Source organism: Pan troglodytes, chromosome 1, assembly GCF_028858775.2.
Source record: "Pan troglodytes isolate AG18354 chromosome 1, NHGRI_mPanTro3-v2.0_pri, whole genome shotgun sequence".
In the NCBI taxonomy this organism is placed as follows: Eukaryota; Metazoa; Chordata; class Mammalia; order Primates; family Hominidae; genus Pan; species Pan troglodytes.
In genome coordinates this window covers 51,658,924-51,681,475 of record NC_072398.2, presented here as the reverse complement: position 1 = coordinate 51,681,475, position 22,552 = coordinate 51,658,924, and the positions used below count along the sequence as shown (strand labels likewise).

Genomic DNA, 22,552 nt, shown 5'->3' with positions numbered 1-22,552 from the left:
AGGTACTATGCTATGTTTTAGACATACATTGGTGAATAAAACAGACATTTTCCTTCCTTCATGGAAAGCACAACTTGATGAGATTCTAGACTAATATGCTGTCCAAGTAAATTTCTCATATAAAATTACACAATTTACAGGACACTACACATGCCCACACTTTCTAAATAGTCTCTCTCAATGACTACAGTACTATTTGAATTTTGTCATTAGAGGGTAATTCTTTCTTACTACTTTTTAGTATTGGCCAAAACTTATTGAGAACTTGTTATATACCAAACAATGTTATGAATATTTACATGTCTTAACTGGTTTAATCTTTAAAAGAGCCTCGTGATGTAAATACTATTATAAATCCCATTCATAGATGAGGAAACAAATATAGAAAGTATATGTGACCTGCTCACAATCAAGCAGCATAGCTGGGGTTCTGATCCAACATTATCAATATAGGAATCTTTGGATTAAATTTTTAAAAACACACATTTGGGCATAGAGTTAAATGGAAAAATAAGACATGCATATTAATAACAAACAATAAATGAGAATACACTAAATTATTAATTAAAAAACGGTGTGTCAGATTGGATTCTTTTTTTTTTTTTTTGAGACAAGAGTCTCGCTTTGTCGCCCAGGCTGGAGAGCAGTGGCATAATCTTGGCTCACTGCAATCTTCACCTCCTGAGTTCAAGAGATTGTCCTGCCTCAGCCTTCAGAGTAGCTGGGATTACAGGCATGCGCCACCACACTTGGCCAGTTTTTGTGTTTTTAGTAAAGATAGGATTTCACCATGTTGGCCAGGCTGATCTGAAACTCCTGGCCTTAAGCAATCCACCCGGCTAGGCCCCCTAAAGTGCTGGGATTACAGTTGTGAGCTACCGAGCATGGCCAGGTTGGATTTTTAAAACCTAGTTAATTTAGGCCAGGTGTGGTGGCTCATGCCTGTAATCCCAGCACTTTGGGAGGCCGAGGCGGGTGGATCACGAGGTCAGGAGATCGAGACCATCCTGGCTAACATGGTGAAACCCCATCTCTACCAAAAAAAAAAAAAATTAACCAGGCGTGGTGGTGGGTGCCTGTAGTCCAAGCTACTCGGGAGGCTGAGGCAGGAGAATGGTGTAAACCCGGGAGGCAGAGCTTGCAGTAAGCCAAGATTGAGATTGCACCACTGCCCTCCAGCCTGAGCGACAGAGCAAGACACGATCTCAAAAACAAAAAACAAACAAACAAAAAAAACTAGTTAATTTAGGGTCTGATGTTAAAAGTGCTTTGGAATTTAGACTTCACTCTTTCTACACCTCAATTTATTCTGTGAAAGAGAACTAAGAATATCTGCTTTGAAAACCTCAGAAAATTGTAGTGAGCACAAATATAATAATTTGAATGAAGATGTTGGGGAAACCATAAAGTCCTATGCATATGTCCGTTTTTATTGTTACTCTTTGTTCATTTGAATCTCCCTGGAAAAGCAACAGCCACGCTTATTAAAAGGTGTTATACTTATTCATGTTACTTTTTAAAAATGAATTCTAATAATTCCCTAATTAGATATATTTTTTGACTTGGAGTCAGAAAAAAAAAAAGTAGAAAGTGAAGTTAAAATAATAAACAGGAAAGGAGCTTGTTATGGTATAGACATCATGTTTTACACTGGCATTGCAGGGAAGGAGGAAATGGGGCCTTCCATTCACCTTAGAAGTCCTTCATGGTGAGAGTTGTTTGGACTATTTATATTTCTGGCAAACTTTTAGGAATTATGGGGAAGTATAAACAAGATGTAAGGCAAAATCACTGTTTCCAAGTAGAATAGAGTGAAATCTGCAGCCAGGGACAGAATATACAATGTCTGAGAAAAAAGTCTCGAAATAAATAAATTGTATCTTACATCAGTGCCAAGAGCGATCTTTTTTCTTGTTTTTGTTTGTATGATATTCAGTGCTGCATGTATATCTGACAATGATAGTTGGAATCAATCACAGTATTTGGCAAATTATTCCTAGAGGAAGAATACAAAGCCTGCCATGTCTGCATCTTTTTTCTTCATGACACAGGTGGAATATAGAATTGATTTTACTTTTCTTTATTAAGTGTTTACATTTTACTCCATTACAGTCCTAAACCTGAGCTATTCATGCACTTCCGCAAGATTATACAAGTAAATTACGTGAAACTTCTATTTTTGATGTGAATATATATGATTTTAGCCCTTTTTTATTATTTAACAGGAATCCACTGCGAAGAAGACGTCAATGAATGTTCTTCAAACCCTTGCCAAAATGGTGGTACTTGTGAGAACTTGCCTGGGAATTATACTTGCCATTGCCCATTTGATAACCTTTCTAGAACTTTTTATGGAGGAAGGGACTGTTCTGATATTCTCCTGGGCTGTACCCATCAGCAATGTCTAAATAATGGAATATGCATCCCTCACTTCCAAGATGGCCAGCATGGATTCAGCTGCCTGTGTCCATCTGGCTACACCGGGTCCCTGTGTGAAATCGCAACCACACTTTCATTTGAGGGCGATGGCTTCCTGTGGGTCAAAAGTGGCTCAGTGACAACCAAGGGCTCAGTTTGTGACATAGCCCTCAGGTTTCAGACTGTTCAGCCAATGGCTCTTCTACTTTTCCGAAGCAACAGGGATGTGTTTGTGAAGCTGGAGCTGCTAAGTGGCTACATTCACTTATCAATTCAGGTCAATAATCAGTCAAAGGTGCTTCTGTTCATTTCCCACAACACCAGCGATGGAGAGTGGCATTTCGTGGAGGTAATATTTGCAGAGGCTGTGACCCTTACCTTAATCGACGACTCCTGTAAGGAGAAATGCATCGCGAAAGCTCCTTCTCCACTTGAAAGTGATCAATCAATATGTGCTTTTCAGAACTCCTTTTTGGGTGGTTTACCAGTGGGAATGACCAGCAATGGTGTTGCTCTGCTTAACTTCTATAATATACCATCCACACCTTCGTTTGTAGGCTGTCTCCAAGACATTAAAATTGATTGGAATCACATTACCCTGGAGAACATCTCGTCTGGCTCATCATTAAATGTCAAGGCAGGCTGTGTGAGAAAGGATTGGTGTGAAAGCCAACCTTGTCAAAGCAGAGGACGCTGCATCAACTTGTGGCTGAGTTACCAGTGTGACTGCCACAGGCCCTATAAAGGCCCCAACTGTCTGAGAGGTGAGAGAAAGCTGAGTGCTATGGCTAGGAGTGCCATGCCTCAGAGCAGAGCAGAAACAGCAAAAACAGCCAGACTGCTTCTGCCTGCTATGAAACATAATGACCCCACAGGACTTCTGCTGCTGGTTGCCCACTGATGAGAAAGAAAAGAAGAGGGCAGTGATGTGCGTTAATTAATTTTGAGTGGATTCATAGGACATCAGTTTCACTCATACAGAGAAGTAAAAAAAATAAGCAGATAGCTCTTTTCCAAAGAGGTTTTCATCTTTGTGTTTGCAAAATGCTACTGCAATTTTACCATTGGTCACATATCAGAAATTTATTGTAAATCTTATTTGAAAGAGAAATAATCTTTTGAAAAAAAAAAACCTTAGACATAAAATTTGTCAGTGCCACATACTAGCATGATATCTTGTGCAGAGTAAATTCTCGGTAAATATTCATTTCCTTGCTCTCCTTTCCATGCAATTCACACTTGCTCCACAATCATAATTAAGCATAGCGTTTTTATAAAACGCCAATTTTATTCAAAGGTATCTTTTCCAAGGTTGCCCTGGAGAAGACAGATAATATACTAGGTGTCTTAAGAAGAAAAAAAAAGAAAAGAAAATGTGGAAAGTAACAATAGTAGAACTTGGTGGATGCCATAAACTAATTGATCTAATTTTTCTAGTAAACCACAGTTTGCAAAGTATTTCAAAATCCTTAACTTCCAACATTGTTCTAGAGATTGCTGTTGATAGTGATCAATATATACCTGTTTCTTTTTATTATTATTATCATACGTTGAAAAAGTCTGAGAAGTAATTGTAACGGACTGCTTTGAAGTTCAGCTGTAATTTACCCCAAGATTTTAGAGTAACTTGAAGTAGGACAACATCTGGTAAGTAGTCTTCTCTGCTTTATATGAAGTAAAATTAAAACCAGTCTTAGCCTATACTCTATTCCATGTTCAAATGTCTAAGAATTATTAGAAACTACTCAAGGGTTTCCCCCGACCACAATATTCATTACAAATCATGGACCTGCTTGACAATGAAGTATGGCATCTACTAGCTCTACGTAATATTTTAAGTAGAATGGCAAGTTGTTTTGTGATTTTTTTTAAGGAGAAAAAGGGAAATTATGCTGAGGCAATGTTCACTTTTTGAAGAAAAATTTAATTGACCTAAGGCAATATTTTTACTACATATACAAAATAACAAACAGATGCTGACTCATTTTGACTGGCTTCCAGATGCAGTGACCGATGAGGTTAATACTGACCATGGTGATGTTAACTGTCCTAGTAAATAGATTCAAGAGATGCCAATCCAGTGGGTTCTGGTTTTCTTTATTTTATCCAACTTGGAAAACCATGAACTTTTCAAACCAAGTTCCTGAATTGGTTACCCTTCCCCCACTTCTCCCAGTTTCCTTATACTCCAACATTATTTGAAACTGCTTAACCCTCATGAAAATATTTGACTTCAAAAGATCACTTTACAGACAGAGAGAGTTCTGTGAAATCTTTTCTTTCTGAAAATTCTTGGTATAAATTTAAGGAAAATTATATTTTTCATATCACCTCTTCATTATAAAATTAAAATATTCTGTATTTTCTGTTATCTTGAAGGAATGTTTCCTGGAGAGTTTATTCCCACTAAAAACTGCTTTTAAGCAGTAATGAGAACATGGAGTCTTTCTGCTACAGTACATATACGTGCAAGAGGGAGGAGACATACTAAAAAGCACAAAGGCAAACTTCAGCCCATTCATGACTTGCACTCATATTTGGCTCAATGTTTTCCAACCATGGTATACACTGTAATGAACAAGGAGACTGGATAGAGGATTTTGGTGGCTGACTAAACACAAAAGACATAGTGATTTCCAATGTATCAAGGTTGATCTTTTTTAAATAATCTAATTTCTCAACAGAAAGAGTGCTGAAAAGGATTTAACTAAGCTTAGTTCACAGAAGTGTCCATAAGGTTCTCTCAGCATATCTTGTGTTGACTGTTTGTAAGAACATGAAGCATTCAAGATACTACTACTCAGAATAAATGGCATCACCTACCTCTTGCTCTCTGGCGAACATTTGACTTACAAAAGCAATTTACATATCTCTTCTTTTCAGCCATATACCTAGATTTTGAGAATTTTATTCTCTTAGAATTATAGCTTCCTAGACATAGAAAAAGGTTCATTCTATGACTGAATTTTTAACACAATTGTACCTGCCAAATGTAGTGGCTCAAATCTCTGCTCAAACACCTTCACAAATAGAGAGATCACTCACTCCATCTTGCCAAAAATTGCCCAAAAGTTATTTCCTTATATTGAAATAAAATAGGATTTGCCCGTAGCTTTCCTTCATTGACCATGTTGCATTTCTGGAAGACATGCAAATAAAAATCTCAACTTGCCTGCTGCTTGAGAATACTTAATATCTGAAGAAAAGTATCTCGAGCCATCTAAACCATCACTTCTATTCAGGCTAAACATCCCGTTTCTTCTAATGTTTGCCATATGACATAGTTTTCCGACACTTCATCAGCTGCTTGCAGGTTTTGGAATATATTTGCTTCTTTGTATTCCTTCTAAGATGTGTTGTCTGTATGTGCTGGATGATACAGTGACACACAGGGCCATAACCTCCCTTATTCTAGATAATGTGCTTCTGTTTTTCAGCTTTATACAACATTGACTTTTTGGCAGCCACACTTCGTGATTGCGTCACTTTGTATCATTGTCACTCATGATGCCACATAGTCCTGTTTCTCCCACTCTAATCTTATAAACGCACATTTAGATCGAAGTGGCTCTTATTTATTCTTGTTAAATTTCACCTTGTTGTATTCCATCAATCATTAAAGCTTGCCAAAATTGTTTTTTATCTGTATATGTTGTTCCTCTTCATGACATGTCAACCACTTGTATGAGTATCGCCCTTCCAAATCCACAGCCAAGTCATGTGTCTTCAGGTGTTTCTAAAGTCATGTAGCAAATCACACATGCTGACTAGTTGCTTGTGATTTCTGAGAAATAGGATTGCTGAAGAGTCAGGCTTCTGAGAAAAAAAAATACTCTGCATTTTGGCTTTTAATCCAGATCCACAAAGTGATGCTGAAGGCGTCCTGGGATGACCAGCAGGCATCCCGCTACCCCTGAGGTTGAGTGATTCTGGGCATATCTTCAAACCTCAGGGGCTTCAAGGGCCAAATTTTCTTATTAAGCATTTTATCTCATATGAAAGTGCTGCAGTGTATTCAGAGATGTTAACCTCTTCAAAGGGGTTATTTTATCTAACAGTACACTTTTGAAAGCTACCGGTAGTTGCCTGGAGCAGGTGGTCTCCAAATGCAGATTCAAAATGCAACGTTCCTGTATTAAATCAAGTCAGAGTTCTGAAAATATAGCCTTTTATGCAGAAGATCTTCAAACACAGTTGATTGTCTAAGCAAGTTTTACTATAGTTAAGCTAAACTAAAATGTGTCTTACCTTTGCCCAAACTTCAGCTGGGCCATATGATGACATTTAGACATGCTGAAATATGCTCTTCTTTTCTGGTTAGTACTGGGATATAAAATCTTGAAGACAGCAGTATCTTGAAGACAGTGATCTTGTCAAGTTATCAATGCTTTCTAGACTGCAAAATCAATGGTCAATTCTCAGTCCCCATCTTACTTGATTTCTCAATACCAGTTAACACAATTAAATACTCCCTCCTCCTGAAAAACTATTTTCTCACTAGGCTTATGGGCCACCACACTCCCTTGGTTCTCCTCTTATCTTACTGGCTACTCTTGCATCATTTCCTTTACCTCTACTTGTCTAATGCCCAAGGGCTTACTTCTTGGACCTCTCATTTTCTCTCTATATTCTCACTCTCTTGGTGATCTCATCCAGTCTTGTGGCTCTAAATATCTAATATGGTTTGGATGTATGCCCCCTCCAAATCTCATGTTGAAATGTGATTCCCAATGTTGAAGGTGGGGCCGATGGAAGGTGGTATATACTAACAAATCCCACATTATCAGAACATCCTGCCTGAACCTCTATATCAACTGCCCACTAGTCACTTCTGCTTGGATATCCAAAAAGGCATCTCAAATTTAATATGGACTCCCACCTCACCCAAAAATCTGTTCCTCCAGTTTTCTTCCCTATCTCTGCAAATGGAAACTCCATGCTTCCAGTTGCTTAGGCCCAAAGCCTTAGAGATGAACTTGCTCCAGAAAATTCTGTTGTACCTACCTTCAAAATATTTTGAAAATCTGACCACTTTTGACCACTTTCACATTACCACTGATCCAAGCCATCATCATTTCTCTCTTGAGTTACTACAATAATATAGTATAACTTTGGGCTTTTGCTCAGATATCACTTTCTCAGAGTTTCTCCCTGATTGTTCTATTTAAAGTTACAATTCCACCCCTCCAAATCGCCCTATTCCCTTTCTCTACCTGACATTTTATACTAAAGGATTTTTCACCATCTGACATATTATATAGTTTGCTTCCTTATCTGTGTCTGGTGTCTTTCATCCAACTAGAATGTAAGCTTGATGAGGATGGGAAGTTTTCTTCCTACCATGTCACCCATATTTTACAATGTCAGTTTTTATTTTTATACATCTCAAGAGTTTTCTTGAGGTGATGCACATCAGTAGCATTGCCACATATGAGCATCACTAACTCCTCTGACCACAGGAAACGCAGGGTGGGTTTAATACTCAGCTTTGCCCCAAGTTCTCTGTTTCCTGTGCCTTTCCTACTCCCAACCAGGACCACAGAAGGAAGGGTCCTTCTTTTTCCTTGCTCAACTGCCTTGCTTCTTATGTGAGATGTAATCCCAAAAGAAGATTTAATCATCTAATTCTTGATTTCTGTTGTCCCAATTTATGTTATTTACAGACTAAAAACCTGAAGTTTAGAAAGGTTATGTAACTAGCCTAAATCACATGTTAATAGCAGACCTTGGACAAATACAGTCCAGGCTCTAATAAATTTCTTTACAAAGAATAATTAGGTTTAATGACATGTTTGCTTCAGCGTGCCTCTAAGTAGCAAAGATTATGACTCCCTGCACGTCCACTTGCAGAGGGTTGCATGAAGTGCCCTTGTCCAAAAATTTCTTCCACCAAGTTGGAGTATAGTAGTGTCTGATATACCACCATTAAGGCCCATATTTTAGGGCAGCGAAGGGGAGATTCTTTAGTTTATTAGTGCAGAGATCTTTTTGGTCTGTTGTGTGATCAATATGCCTGAAGTGTAAACTACAAACCAAAATATAGTTATTTTAGGGATAAAGTAAACTCAGAAGTCCAGAAAGAGGCCAAATCATTATTCTATTTAATAGGATTGTCCTGAACTTTAAAAGCTCTGTATGAGTGTGTATGCTTGTGTGCATGTGTGTGTGTGAAATGTATAATTTTCGTCTTCCATCCCTTCTGTCTTTTGAGCCTTAAGATGTTTCTTTTTTTTTTTTCCTCCTCCTCTATTTTGACATTGAAGAGTATGTGGCAGGCAGATTTGGCCAGGACGACTCCACTGGTTATGTCATCTTTACTCTTGATGAGAGCTATGGAGACACCATCAGCCTCTCCATGTTTGTCCGAACGCTTCAACCATCAGGCTTACTTCTAGCTTTGGAAAACAGCACTTATCAATATATCCGTGTCTGGCTAGAGCGTGGCAGACTAGCAATGCTGACTCCAAACTCTCCCAAATTAGTAGTAAAATTTGTTCTTAATGATGGAAATGTCCACTTGATATCTTTGAAAATCAAGCCAAATAAAATTGAACTGTATCAGTCTTCACAAAACCTAGGATTTATTTCTGCTTCTACATGGAAAATCGAAAAGGGAGATGTCATCTACATTGGTGGCCTACCTGACAAGCAAGGGACTGAACTTAATGGTGGATATTTCAAAGGCTGTATCCAAGATGTAAGACTAAACAACCAAAATCTGGAATTCTTTCCAAATCCAACAAACAATGCATCTCTCAATCCAGTTCTTGTCAATGTAACCCAAGGCTGTCCTGGAGACAACAGCTGCAAGGTAATGATTACTCATACAAACTAGGTATATACTGTATGCTAAACTTTTACTTTATTAAAAAGATAACTTATTAAAACCATTCTTTGTATATAAAGATGATGTTACTGACCCACCACTATAGAATAATATTTCATCTATATTGTTCCAACAAGACTGTGAAATTTGCATTGAGCCATAGAAATGAGGCCTTGATCTTATTGGTATCAGGATCTATTTAACTAACCAAAGTAACTTCGGCTATAGGCTTCTCCCACCCTCACAACAATCAAATTACTTAAGTATGATAATATTTCAATTCCTAAACTCCTAATGGCACACCAGAGGTTTAACTGAATTAACTCTTTTTGGATGATATTGTTAACTTTATTTTAAATGCCCAGCTACTATTGTTTTGAACTTATATTAAGTCAGCAACAACAAGAGAAATCTGAGAGGTAATTTCCTTCTGGTAGTTGAAATCTTCCGAAATATAATTTCTCAAAGCCCAAGCTTTACTTTAAATATTCTATGTGCTCTTCTAAGAGCTGCTTAAATACAAGAACTTGTCAGCTCTGCATGACCTTTCAAAGGGTAAAAAGGAAACGCATTTCTGTGTGTTGAGCATTTGTTGAGCTCCAACTATGGCCCTACACTAAGCTTGGTTCTAAATATACACAAATGAATTATTGTAACATAGTTATGGAACATTTTCAATGTACTAGGCACTATTTTCCATGGATTAATCCATTTAGTTCTATTGAAGGACTACTGTGGAAAGCAAGCATTGTTGTTGTCCCAATTTACGTTATTTACAGATGAAGTAACTGAAGTTTAGACAGGTTATGTAACTAGCCTAAATCATATGTTAATAGTAGACCCGGGACAAACACAGTTCATGCTCTAATAAATTTCTTTTTAAATACTTTCATTTTGAATACTTTTTGTGAGCAACCTTGTGAGAACTCAAATAATAATACTATGTCTCTCATTCAGAGGCAGACCAATGTGGGAAGGGCACTCACTGAGTTGGGATCCAGAGGACCTAGGTACCAAGTTTCACTGTTTCGCTTCTGTGTAGGATCTTGGGCAACTGGAAACACCTTCTTTTTATCATCTATAAAACCAGGAGTAAGAATCCCTTCCTCAAATGATAACTAGTGCATGTGAAAAAGTGCCTGGTAATTTGTAAATTACAGAGGACACTGCTATACTTGAAAAACCCTCCTTGTGCTATGGATCAATTTTATATCTTTTCTCTCTCTCTGCCACCACTCTGCCCTTTTAGAAAGGAGTTGGTAATGGCAGTAGTCATTTTTATTCTATTTAGTTAACAGTGGATATTAAAAGTTTAAAATGTAAAGATGCAGGGAAATTAGCGTTTTAAAATAACAGATATGTGGTTTCACCGTCAACATTTTTCTATTTAGTTGCCAGTGCTTTTTATACCTTTGATTTCTTTTCTGCTCAGTCCAACCCCTGTCACAATGGAGGTGTTTGCCATTCCTGGTGGGATGACTTCTCCTGTTCCTGTCCTGCCCACACAAGTGGGAAAGCCTGTGAGGAGGTTCAGTGGTGTGGATTCAGCCCATGTCCTCGCGGAGCCCAGTGCCAGCCGGTGCTTCAAGGATTTGAATGTAGGTAGAGTTCAAACCTACCATCTCACCAGTTAAGTTGTGACATTTGAGTTGTTCCAAGAGCAAACACAGAAAAAGAGTATAGACAAAGCCAGTTTATTAAATTAATCTATGGTTGTTTCCCCTATGCGAGTAGGCTAATACTGACTGGCCTCTTGCCTCATCCTGCCCTTGGTGGCTGTCTGGATAGGAAATGGAGGTCACAGCAACACTAAACCTAGATGCTTAATCATTTAAAACTGATTTCCTGAAAAAGAATTAACAAGGCAATATTTGACTTTCCTTCCCTCATTACTGGGAACACAGAATAAATATGTGCATGTTACACATTGCCATTTATTAACTATGAGGCCTCAGGCAATTCATGTGATCTCCATCATCTAAAGCTTCTTCACCTGTAAAATAGGGAGAACACTTTCTACCTTTTCGGTTTCTTTGTGATGATTCTATGACCTTATCTGTAAATAATCAAACATGTTAGGCGCTCAATTAATGTTATCTATGAGAATTTCCCTCACTGTGAAAGGTTTTCCTGTCCATCTTCTGTACTACAAAACACAATTTTCCAAATGTTAGCAATTTGAATACTATACAGTATTCACAATTTTGACATATCCACCAACTATACTGTTATTTATATTCTGTCTTCTCACCTACTTCAAATAATGCACAGTCCAGTTGATAGCCAACCCTCTAAGTTTGCACTGAATTCTAATTTCTTCCCCTTATTCAAAGATTGTGCTCCTAAAACTTTTCTCTCACACACCAGTATCAATTTTTCCATCATTACAAAAAATTTCTTTTGACACTTCCTCACTCCTATTCCTACCAGCTACCATCCCATTTCTCTGCCTTAAAGAATAGGGAGAAAAAAACCCTTTAATGTGTTGTCCGCAATATGCTTCCGATATTCTCACTCCATTCTCTCTTTTGCTCCATACGGTCAGGCCCACACACCACCACCTCCCTCCTGAACTCTCTTAACCCAGAGATTCACAGGTCACCTTTGTCACTTCATTCAGGTTTCTACACAAACATCCTCCAACTTGGCTTTATTTTTATTTTTATCTCTTATTGTTCCTTGATATTTTGTTACATATGCATTGATATATTTGTCTATCATCTCTTTCATCATGAGAATATAAGCTTCACAAGGCAAGAAACTTTTCTATGTGGTTTCTTGCTCATAAATATTTGTAAAATAAATAAATTGATATTATTTTCTTCAAATTTACTTAATATTTTCACTTAACTGCTGTGGACATTAAGTACACTATCAGCTTACTATAAAAAAAATACATGCTGGATGCAGTGACTGACACCTATAATCCCAGCACTTTAGGAGGCAGAAGTGGGAGGATTGCTTGAGCCCAAGAATTTGAGTCTGCAGTAAGCTAGGATCACACCACTGCACTCTAGCCTGGGCAACAAAACAAGACCCTGTCTCAAAATAAATAAATAAATAAATAAAAATAAAAATACTGCACTAAAATAATGGAATGGAACTAGAGGATAGTTTGGCTTAAGGTCAGTAGCAATGACATACTATCTAGACTGGGCCCCGAAGTAACTGAGAAAAAGAGAAAAATGAATTTACTTTTATGTTTCTGTACTTCAAAATCATATTATTTAAAAGACCTGTATGAAATACATTACACTGTATATACACTTGGGGAAGTTTTCTAGAAAAATGTATATACTTTTCTGTTTCATACTTAAGAAATAGGTACTACACATGTATAGAAAACATGATGCGTTGGCATAAATAATGTAAATTGGTTTTTAATGGGGCACTAAATTTTAAATGATACTTTTTCATTCTACTTCTTTAATTATTCTAAAATAATTTCTTAATTATTAATTTTACTGTTGATCTTTTGATAGAAATACTAAAGTTGTTAGTCTCAGCTGTGTTCTACCTGGTGTCCGAATTGTTTTGAATATTTTCACAGGAAAAATGAATAGGATTTCTAAAAACAGTGGCAGCCCCAAAACAGTATGCACACTGCTCTGCAATCTACACATCAAACAGTTTAGGAACTGGACAAACATGTGTCAGAAGGAAGTGAAGTGAACCTTTACTGCTACAACATTGCCAATAGCAAAAGACTATTAAGTCCAGCTCTGACACCCCCCGAAAGTCCCAGTAGCATTTTTAAAGTATAGCTTATCTTCGTGTAGAGAGAAAACGTAAATAAATAGGTGTACAATAGGAATTATAAATCAATTTTCTAATTGACAGGAATGAACCCAGAATTCACTTTTACTACTCTCATAATTTTAATTTTATGTAATCTTATGACTCTATTATATTTTCTTTCCAACTAAAATATATTGAAAAGATTAAGTCTAATGGAACAAGATACTCTTGAGAGTACAACTGATAAATTGCTCTGAGTTTGCCTTTAGGACTTTAATCATCTCTGTATCGTACCAAGATTTAAACATTTACAACTCACCTTAAATACAGGTGTGCTTATTATGGTAAAGTTCCCCAAAGAAAAGGTGAAGTACAAAAGTGATTAGGTATATCGTGGTTTTTACCCATATCAGAAGACATGATTTCAGTGTGCTCAGCAGAGTTAGTAAATATATTTATATAGCATTATAGACCATAGTCTTCATTTCAGAGTTGGAGAATTTTGGAGATTTTTCATTTTAACATTTACTTAAAAACATGTAATGAAACACTTGTTGCTCTTTTTTTCCCTAAATTCCCAACTCCAAACCTGGTTGAAACACACACACACACACACACACACACACACACACACAGAGTAAAAAACAATAAGATCAAAGGAATTGATTTATTTAATTAAGTCAAATAATACACTTGAATGATACACTGAAATTTTCTCCTGCTGTGGTTTCTAATCATTATCTCACTTTTCAGGATACAGGATGGAGTTATTTTCATAGAGTATTCATTTAATTATGTTTACTGAGCACCTACTATACATCAGGGACACACAGGCTTAGGCATAAGGATTTAGTGATAACCTAGACAGAGAGGATCCTTGATTTCATAAAGCTTATGTCCTAGTGCAGAAAGACAGTGAAGGAACAAGTAAACAAATAAACGTAATTTTAAGTGGTAATGGGAGCTATGAAGAAAATTAAGCATAGACAGTGAATGCAGGGAGGCAGTTTTTTTAACTTGGATAGTCAGGGAAAAGCTTCTCAGAGGAGGTGACATTTGAGCGATATTAACACTAAGAAAAGCCAAGTATAAGAAGATCTGGGGAAATAATATTCTTGGTATAAGTAACAGCAAGTATAAAAGGCCTGCGCTGGGAACAAGCTTGGTGTATCTTCAATGAATGGCAAGAAATTGTGGCTGTGGCCTGTGAATGAATTGGAATTGGAGAGTTAATCAGGGGCCAGATCATGTAGATGCTTTTTTTTTAACATGGCAAAATTTTGTCATGAATTTTTTTTTTTTTAAAGAGAGACAGGGTCTTATTATGTTGCCCAGGATAGTCTCAAACTGCTGACTTCAAGCTCTCCACCCTCCTCAGCCTCCCAGATAGCTGAGATTATACCCACAACTGGCTCAGATCATGTACACTCTTGTGGTTATGTTTAGAATTTAGGATTTCTTTTTAAGATGATAACTAATGGAGCTTGACTAAGGAGTGGTTGTTATATTGATCTGCAGAGCAGTAGAAGCAGGGACACTAAGAAGTAATTAGTCTTAATGAAAGATGATGGTGGTTGGGTGTAGTGCCTGATAATATATTAATAGTGTTTTCAGGTCATTTGCTACTGAAAAGTGTGATACAATAAAAGTAGATAATTGGCCACTGCATTGAGTAACATGGAGGTCATTCATTGTAACCATGAAAGTGGTTTTAGTGAAGTGACTGGGACAAAAGCTTGAGTGGCATATATAAAAGAGAAAATGAGTAATAATAGAGTGAGACCATGGGGATATAAAATTATTAAGTTTTGCTGGTAAAGAAAATAGACAAAAAAGCAGCAGGATTGGGGGATGTCAGGGTACTGTTTCGTGTGTATTTTTATTTTTTAAGATTAAAGCAATTACACATATTTGTATATTGATGGGAAACAACAAAATGGAAGGGGAAATGATGATGCAAGAAAGAAAAAGAATGCATAGAGGAATAATATGTTTAAAAGGTGAAAAGCAGTAGGACCCAGTTTATAACTGGTAGAGTTGACCTTGGTGGGAATACAGACAATACCTCTATTATAGCAGGATAGAATGCAGTGTGGATCCAAATAATATTAGGTTTACAGATTTGATGGATATCTGAGGTAGCTCTGTTTTTTCAAGAAAATATTAGGTGAGATCATAAGCTGAGACAGAATTAGATATTTTAAGAGACAGAACAAGTTGTTTGTTAATCATCTTATAGAATGGGGAAAAAAGTTTTTAATAGAGAAATGCAATAGGATTGCCCAAAGTGCTCTGCTCACATATAGCATGAGAGCAATTGATATGGTTGTATATGAAAGTACTTGGGTGTAGATACAGAATTTGCAGCTTGTCACATAATTGGAGTTCTACCAGGTAAGTAAATCAGTCATTTGGAATGCTACTTTTAACTGCCTACTCATCAGCTTAATCAGAAACCAGACTCCACTGTTAATTTTCTGTGTCACCATAGCTAGATTTGTGATTTCTTTTTGCTCAATTTATTTATGTGTAAAATGAATTATCAATGCTTTATTTGTGGGAGCAAATGCAAAATAAAAATTGGCATGCATTAGGATTTCACTGGAAAAGAAATGTATAGTTTTGGTTTTGCTATCAGACCATCCCAGTTTGATATTCTGGCTTTGTTATTTATTAATTACATGACCATGAACAAAATTACTTAAATTCTGTGAGTCTCAACTTCTTCTTCCATAAAATGGGGATAATAATAATACCTGTATTCAAAAGTTTGATATTAGAAATAATATAAAAGCAACTAGCACAGTATGTAACATGTATCAAATAGTCAATATGCAATGTTATTAACACAATGATCATTACTATTAATAACGGTAATTAAGCAAACTATAGATTTAATAAAGTTATTGGTTATTATCACCTTCTCTCATTAGGTATTGCAAATGCTGTTTTTAATGGACAAAGCAGTCAAATATTATTCAGAAGCAATGGGAATATTACCAGAGAACTCACCAATATCACATTTGGTTTCAGAACAAGGGATGCAAACGTAATAATATTGCATGCAGAAAAAGAGCCTGAATTTCTTAATATTAGCATTCAAGATTCCAGATTATTCTTTCAATTGCAAAGTGGCAACAGCTTTTATACGCTAAGTCTGACAAGTTTGCAGTCAGTGAATGATGGCACCTGGCACGAAGTGACCCTTTCCATGACAGACCCACTGTCCCAGACCTCCAGGTGGCAAATGGAAGTGGACAACGAAACACCTTTTGTGACCAGCACAATTGCTACTGGAAGCCTCAACTTTTTGAAGGATAATACAGATATTTATGTGGGAGACAGAGCTATTGACAATATAAAGGGCCTGCAAGGGTGTCTAAGTACAATAGAAATCGGAGGCATTTATCTCTCTTACTTTGAAAATGTTCATGGTTTCATTAATAAACCTCAGGAAGAGCAATTTCTCAAAATCTCTACCAATTCAGTGGTCACTGGCTGTTTGCAGTTAAATGTCTGCAACTCCAACCCCTGTTTGCATGGAGGAAACTGTGAAGACATCTATAGCTCTTATCATTGCTCCTGTCCCTTGGGATGGTCAGGGAAACACTGTGAACTCAACATCGATGAATGCTTTTCAAACCCCTGTATCCATGGCAACTGCTCTGACAGAGTTGCAGCCTACCACTGCACATGTGAGCCTGGATACACTGGTGTGAACTGTGAAGTGGATATAGACAACTGCCAGAGTCACCAGTGTGCAAATGGAGCCACCTGCATTAGTCATACTAATGGCTATTCTTGCCTCTGTTTTGGAAATTTTACAGGAAAATTTTGCAGGTGAGCATAAAGTCCATATGAAGCTTGGTCTTTGAAGCTATACTCTGCATCACTGTTCTTGTCAAATTGGAAAGCTCTCTCCTCAAGGTATACATATATACTGTGCTGAACAGGGTGACACTGGTAGCTTCCGTCACAATTTGGTCATGTTAAGATGGGATCTCGCTTACCAGGATATTCTACAGGTCAGAAAGGTAGTGTTTAAATCAGACTTTCAGCAAAATATTTTCTCAGTCATCTGTGTGAAAATATGTCTCATGAACTGTAGCTCCAGGGTCTAACAGTTTCAAGGCCTCAGGAAACAAATGCATTTACAATAAATGCAAAAGCTGAAATGTAGTATTGTTAGGGAAGGCATGACTTCTATTGCTAAAATAATGCCCTGAGCTATTTCAGGCAGGTAAATACTCTAAAATCCCAAAAAGAGTACATTAAAGTATACAGCTGACTCTTGAACAACACAGGGGTTAGAGGTGCTGATGTGCAGTTGAAAATCCACATTTAACTTTTAACTCTCCCAAAACGTAACAACTATCAGCCTGGTTGACCACAAACCTTAACAATAACATTGTCAATTAACACATATTTTGTATGTCATATTCTGTCTTCTTACTATAAAGCAAGCTAGAGAAAATAAAATGTTATTAAGAAAATCATAGGAAAGAAAAAATAAATTTACTATTCATTAGTGGAAATTGATCATCAAAGATCTTTATCTTGATTGTCTTCGTGTTGATTAGGATGAAGAGGAAGAGAAGCAGTTGGTCTTGCTGTCTCAGTGGTGGCAGAGGTGAAAGAACATCCACATATAAGTGAATCCACACCATTCAAACATGTGTTGTTCAAGGGTTAACTGCAATTTCAAAACAGTGGAATTATAATTCTCAGACAAATATAAAATAAACATGTTTTAATTATTCTGTCATTAATTAATGAGGAAACTAGTAAGATATAAAAACCAGTTCAAAGGACAATTTAAAGAATATGTATACGTATATATACAAACAAGAATGAGTGAATGAATTTATTAATAAATACAAAACTGTTTAATATCCATAGGGCAAGAAAACTAGTATTTGAAGTCATCTTCAATACTGTGATAATCATTTGTATGGCTCACTACAGATAAACTAATTTGCATTTTGACGAACAAGATTTTCATATTAATATTGTTTTCTACAACTTACAGAATTGTAATAAGGCACAGACCACTGCAAAAGTGGATAATCCTGGATAGTCCTTTATATAAACCCAGCAGTGCATTGAAAGAATATGCAGTGATTTTTTTTGCCCATTTCAAAGTATTTCACATTTTTCTACAACTACAAAAGCAGTATTTTAGTTCTTGTAACCACCTCCATTTCAAGCTATATAAACAGAGATAAGAAAGACTATTTTTCTTCTAAGTCGCATTGCTTCAGTATTTCCATGTAAGAAGTTATTATTGTTTTTACAACTTACACCGCTTTAAATTTACTAAATAATTGAGTCATTATGGGGAGGTGAGAGGGTTATTATTAACAAGTAATACATTCCAGAACTTCGGCAAGAACACCTGGAATGGGTTGGCAGCCTGTAGACATTACACTAATTCAGAGGTGGTACCTTAATTGCATGAATCTCCTAGCAAACATAACATGTAGGCATACCTATAAGAAGTTGTACATCTCTCCTTAACAGTTACTGTTCTGAGCCTGTGAAAGCAAGGCACTGTTGTAGGTGCTAAGTGTTCCCAACAGGTAACCTGCCTGTTTAAAAGCAAGAAGAATTCAGGATCAAATTTAGTACATTTCACTGTGAATTTTGATGAGTAAAATAAACACATAGGCCCTAGTAACTACTTCTCCAGAATTTTTTTCTGCCTAATTCATTAAAGTCAAGTTCTGAAAGATGAAAGCCCTCAAAAATACCTTCTAATGAGATTCAGGAATTGTTTATTAAAACCAAGATGTATACAAAGCTTCATATTTGCATTGCTAATTGACCTCTTTCAAAGCTGGTTGACATTTTTGGCTCTTTTGAAAAGTCTTTATGATATCCTTCTTTTTAAAGTAGAATTGATTAGCTCTTGTGGGAAGAGACACACTTAGCATCATATAAGCTAGTCTATCCACATTAGCTGCAGCACACACAACAGAACAAAATTCAATTCATTTTACACTTCCTGAATATTTATTAGTTATCTGATACCATGCACATACACAGTGGGTCAAAGGGCCTAAGCAACACTATTAAATTCTTTAAACATCAGTCCCTTCACATTACTAGATTTTGTCTTACAGTGAAGTTCCGCTTAGCTTCTAATACTTGTTCCGCCTTTTATAAGGATTCTTTAACATGTAAAACTTTGTTGCCATATCAGAGAGCCACACTCTGAATTCACATGCAGTTACCATCGTGTGCTATATACAAAGCTCCTGGACAGCATTTGGCTTGCATTTTTCGAAGCTATGAATTATTACATAGGGAGCAGCAAGTCTTGGCAGGGCAACTGGAGTTCAGCTCTGAAAGCCAATAGAGAAATCACATGAGTGCTTGGGTAGTAGAGTGCTGTCCTTGCTTTCCTGGCCTTTATAGAGATGCAATTTTCCTATGGCCTTTATTGATTTATTAGCAAAGCAGCAGCAAATCTAGTTATAGCAAGTTCTTTTCCAACCCAAAATTTATTGCCACCCCATGGCATAGATCTTATCTCACAAATGAAAACTGTGTAGAAATGGAAGATGTATAGTCATGCTTGTCACCGAACCCTCCAGCAGGAGCTTTTTACTGGAGAAAGTGATTCTTGCATAATGCAGCACAATTAAGCATTTGTAGCTCCTCCAGCCTGAGTACTTAATTAGCTCGGCATTGACTACATACATGAATTTATCAGAAAACTTTTCTTGAATGAGATGAACAAGATGAACAGCTGTGGCTCTTGCTTTTATCTCTCTAGACAGAGCAGATTACCCTCAACAGTCTGTGGGAATGAGAAGACAAATCTCACTTGCTACAATGGAGGCAACTGCACAGAGTTCCAGGCTGAATTAAAATGTATGTGCCGGCCAGGTTTTACTGGAGAATGGTGAGTCACATTAGAGCCTTCTGGAAGAGAATTCTGAGCTAAAGAATGATGGGATTACTCAAAGTTCATTTTCTCCTCTAATTTTTTATCTCAGTTCCCATAGGAAAATCTATGCTGAAATAGAGGTTCAGACAGAGTGAAACAATAAAAAAGAAGAAAAACTACAGTTTAGGTCAAAGGGGAGAACATTTTATTAGACAAAACTTCAAATAGGGAAAAATGATTTTTAAAAAATGTATAATGTGCTATTTTTCTTTCTTATAAGTACTTCTGAATTCATGTCTCTTTTTTGTTGCTAACTCTAATACCTGATGCAAATATGGTTGCTGTCGAGGTAAAATAAATTACAACTAAAAGATTGCCTCATAGAATTGCCTACAACCCAAAAGTATATATACCTTATCCATATGAGTCTACTTTTCCCAGAGAAACTCTTCAACTCTTCTTCACCTCATACAGGAATTCTTAAAATGGAGTTGGTCAATGGCTTCAGGCAATCTGTGACCTGCTGAAAATACAGGAAAATTAGAATATGTATTTGAGTGGCTAGGGGTAAGTTCAGGGATAGAAAGAATGCATACTGAATAGCTTTTATCAGCTGCTTAAAGGGATTTATGTCCCCCAAACAGTTATGAACTGGGGCTCTATAGAATACAGATACTATATAAGCAGATAATTGTTAACCTTTGGTTTTAGCACTGTGCAATGCACCTTACAAATACCATCTCTAATTCTTATAGCTCTGTAAAGAAGGTTTCATGATTTGTATTTTGCATATGTGTAAACTGAGGCTGAGAGGTTAAGTGACATATAAAGGGCCTATCCACACGTTTGCTGCAGTAAGGTTGAGCTGCCTTCAAAGCCTCTGCTCTTCTATTTGATGTGCCAGCATAACTGTATGAATAAATCTTTGCTCACCACAATTTCTTTTTTTTTAATGAGAAAGGTGTTCTTCCATCTCATGTATCATCGAGGGTAAGATACAGTGATCTCTGATCAAACTTCCTACATTGAAAAAATTAAATAAACTGAGCTCAGACATATTTGACAAAGATATTTTGACTGACTCAATATTTCCCATAAGCATAGTTAATAAAATAATGGATATGTGAGTGCTCCCTGGCAAGTGCCCTTTGGATTAATTGGAATTTTCTGTTTTCTAGCTGGCCTCTTTTGCATCACAAAGACACAGGTCTTTTGCCATTTTTACAAAACAGCGGGGAGTCTAGGGTATACCTGAATTTGACCCTTCTAACGTTCATTTTTATTTGCAGCCTGCCTTCTGTGGTTGGTTCTTTGTGGTACAGGCATTCCAAGTCTATATGTGCATGAAAGGAGATAGCGTTGAGTCACATTCTCCTTTCTGTTGCACCAATTTTGGTTCTGCAACTTATTAACTGAGATCGTTTAGTTGTATTCCAATTCCATGTATCTTTCAAAATATTGCAAATATTTTCTTGTCATTAATTTTGAGTAATTCAACTATTGTCAAGGGTGGGTTGCTTCCTGGTTGAACGTCACACTTTCTGCCTAATGGCACAATGCATAGAACTCATCCAAAACCCTGGATTATTTTTCTCTGCCACTCACACATTGTTTCTATTTACAACAAATATCTCCCTGTCTTCTGATATTTATTAGTTTACAAAATTTATATTTGACATTTAAATTCAGATATATTTGAAATATAGAAAGAAAAGAAAGCTTAGAGTTTTCCTTCTTTTCCCAGGAGACTTTTCAACTGGAAAAACTTACATGATGCTAGATATTTCTAAAACATTGAACCTGTGTTCAGTAGATTCTATGCTTTCAAAGTCCTTAACCATCATTACTTAATTGACTAGATGTTAATGGATTTATTTTTACTTTTCATGCATTAATTAACCTCTAATAAAAATGCCAATGATGCTGATAATACATGTGTATCTATTGTTGACTGTTTAGTTCAACAGAGAAATAGGTGAGAAAGTGATGGAGTAGTTAGAGGAAGACAGAAAATAGTGGGCTATCTCCCATGGCCTAGGGAAACGTGACTTCCATCGCATCCAAGGATATTGAAAAGCTATCCTCAAATAAATTGGCTTCTCTCCTGCCTTGGTTAAACCTCCAGCTTAATAGTGTCATCCTGGCAGGTTTTGAATGATGGATGGTGTGAACACTCTGGCCCACCCAAGACCGAGAATGCTTGGCAGGCTCCTGAGGGTTGTCAAGTTTTGCTCAGATCTAATCAGAGAAGTCTCCCTCCAGTCCAGAAGCATAAGCCAAAAAAGGAAAACAAAATGTCTCAGCTATGCTTGGTATCCAAAGGGATAAGGAGCTGTTTTTCTTGGAAGAAATCTTTGTTTTCCTTTATACCTTGGGCTGGCCTTGCCCCACTACCTCACCCCCTTTCATTTTGAGCCTAGTGGTTAGTCTCTGACCCATACGTGCAAGTTTTACATTTTGGAAGGTGAGGGAAAGAATAAGGGAAAATTAAAAATTGTTTACATAAAATTTCAACATTATAAGCTGCACTATAGAGATCTTGGAGCTAAGATTTTATACAAATTTTCAAAAGTAAAATAGCCGCCTTAGTTGCTGTTCTATCCCAAGGTCTTAGCAGAGTGTTTGTCACATAGTATGTGTTAAATAAATATCCACTGAGTGACTGAATACATGATTGG

General features: G+C 36.7%; 1 protein-coding gene across 10 annotated transcripts in view; it reads left to right on the top strand.

Annotated features, from left to right (window-relative positions):
• Positions 1-22,552, top strand: part of CRB1 (crumbs cell polarity complex component 1) — a 282,191-nt gene that overhangs the window by 222,703 nt on the left and 36,936 nt on the right. For 5 of the 10 annotated variants that reach the window (XM_009440300.5, XM_016934919.3, XM_009440289.4 and 2 more), the window contains 6 exons: positions 2,226-3,182; positions 8,682-9,229; positions 10,202-10,336; positions 10,677-10,842; positions 15,916-16,822; positions 19,761-19,889. In XM_009440300.5, coding sequence (XP_009438575.2) covers positions 2,226-3,182; positions 8,682-9,229; positions 10,202-10,336; positions 10,677-10,842; positions 15,916-16,822; positions 19,761-19,889 — 2,842 coding nt within the window. The remainder of the gene's footprint in view (positions 1-2,225; positions 3,183-8,681; positions 9,230-10,201; positions 10,337-10,676; positions 10,843-15,915; positions 16,823-19,760; positions 19,890-22,552) is intronic. The other 5 variants (XR_008536849.1, XM_054657037.2, XM_016934927.3 and 2 more) reach the window with 2 other exon arrangements.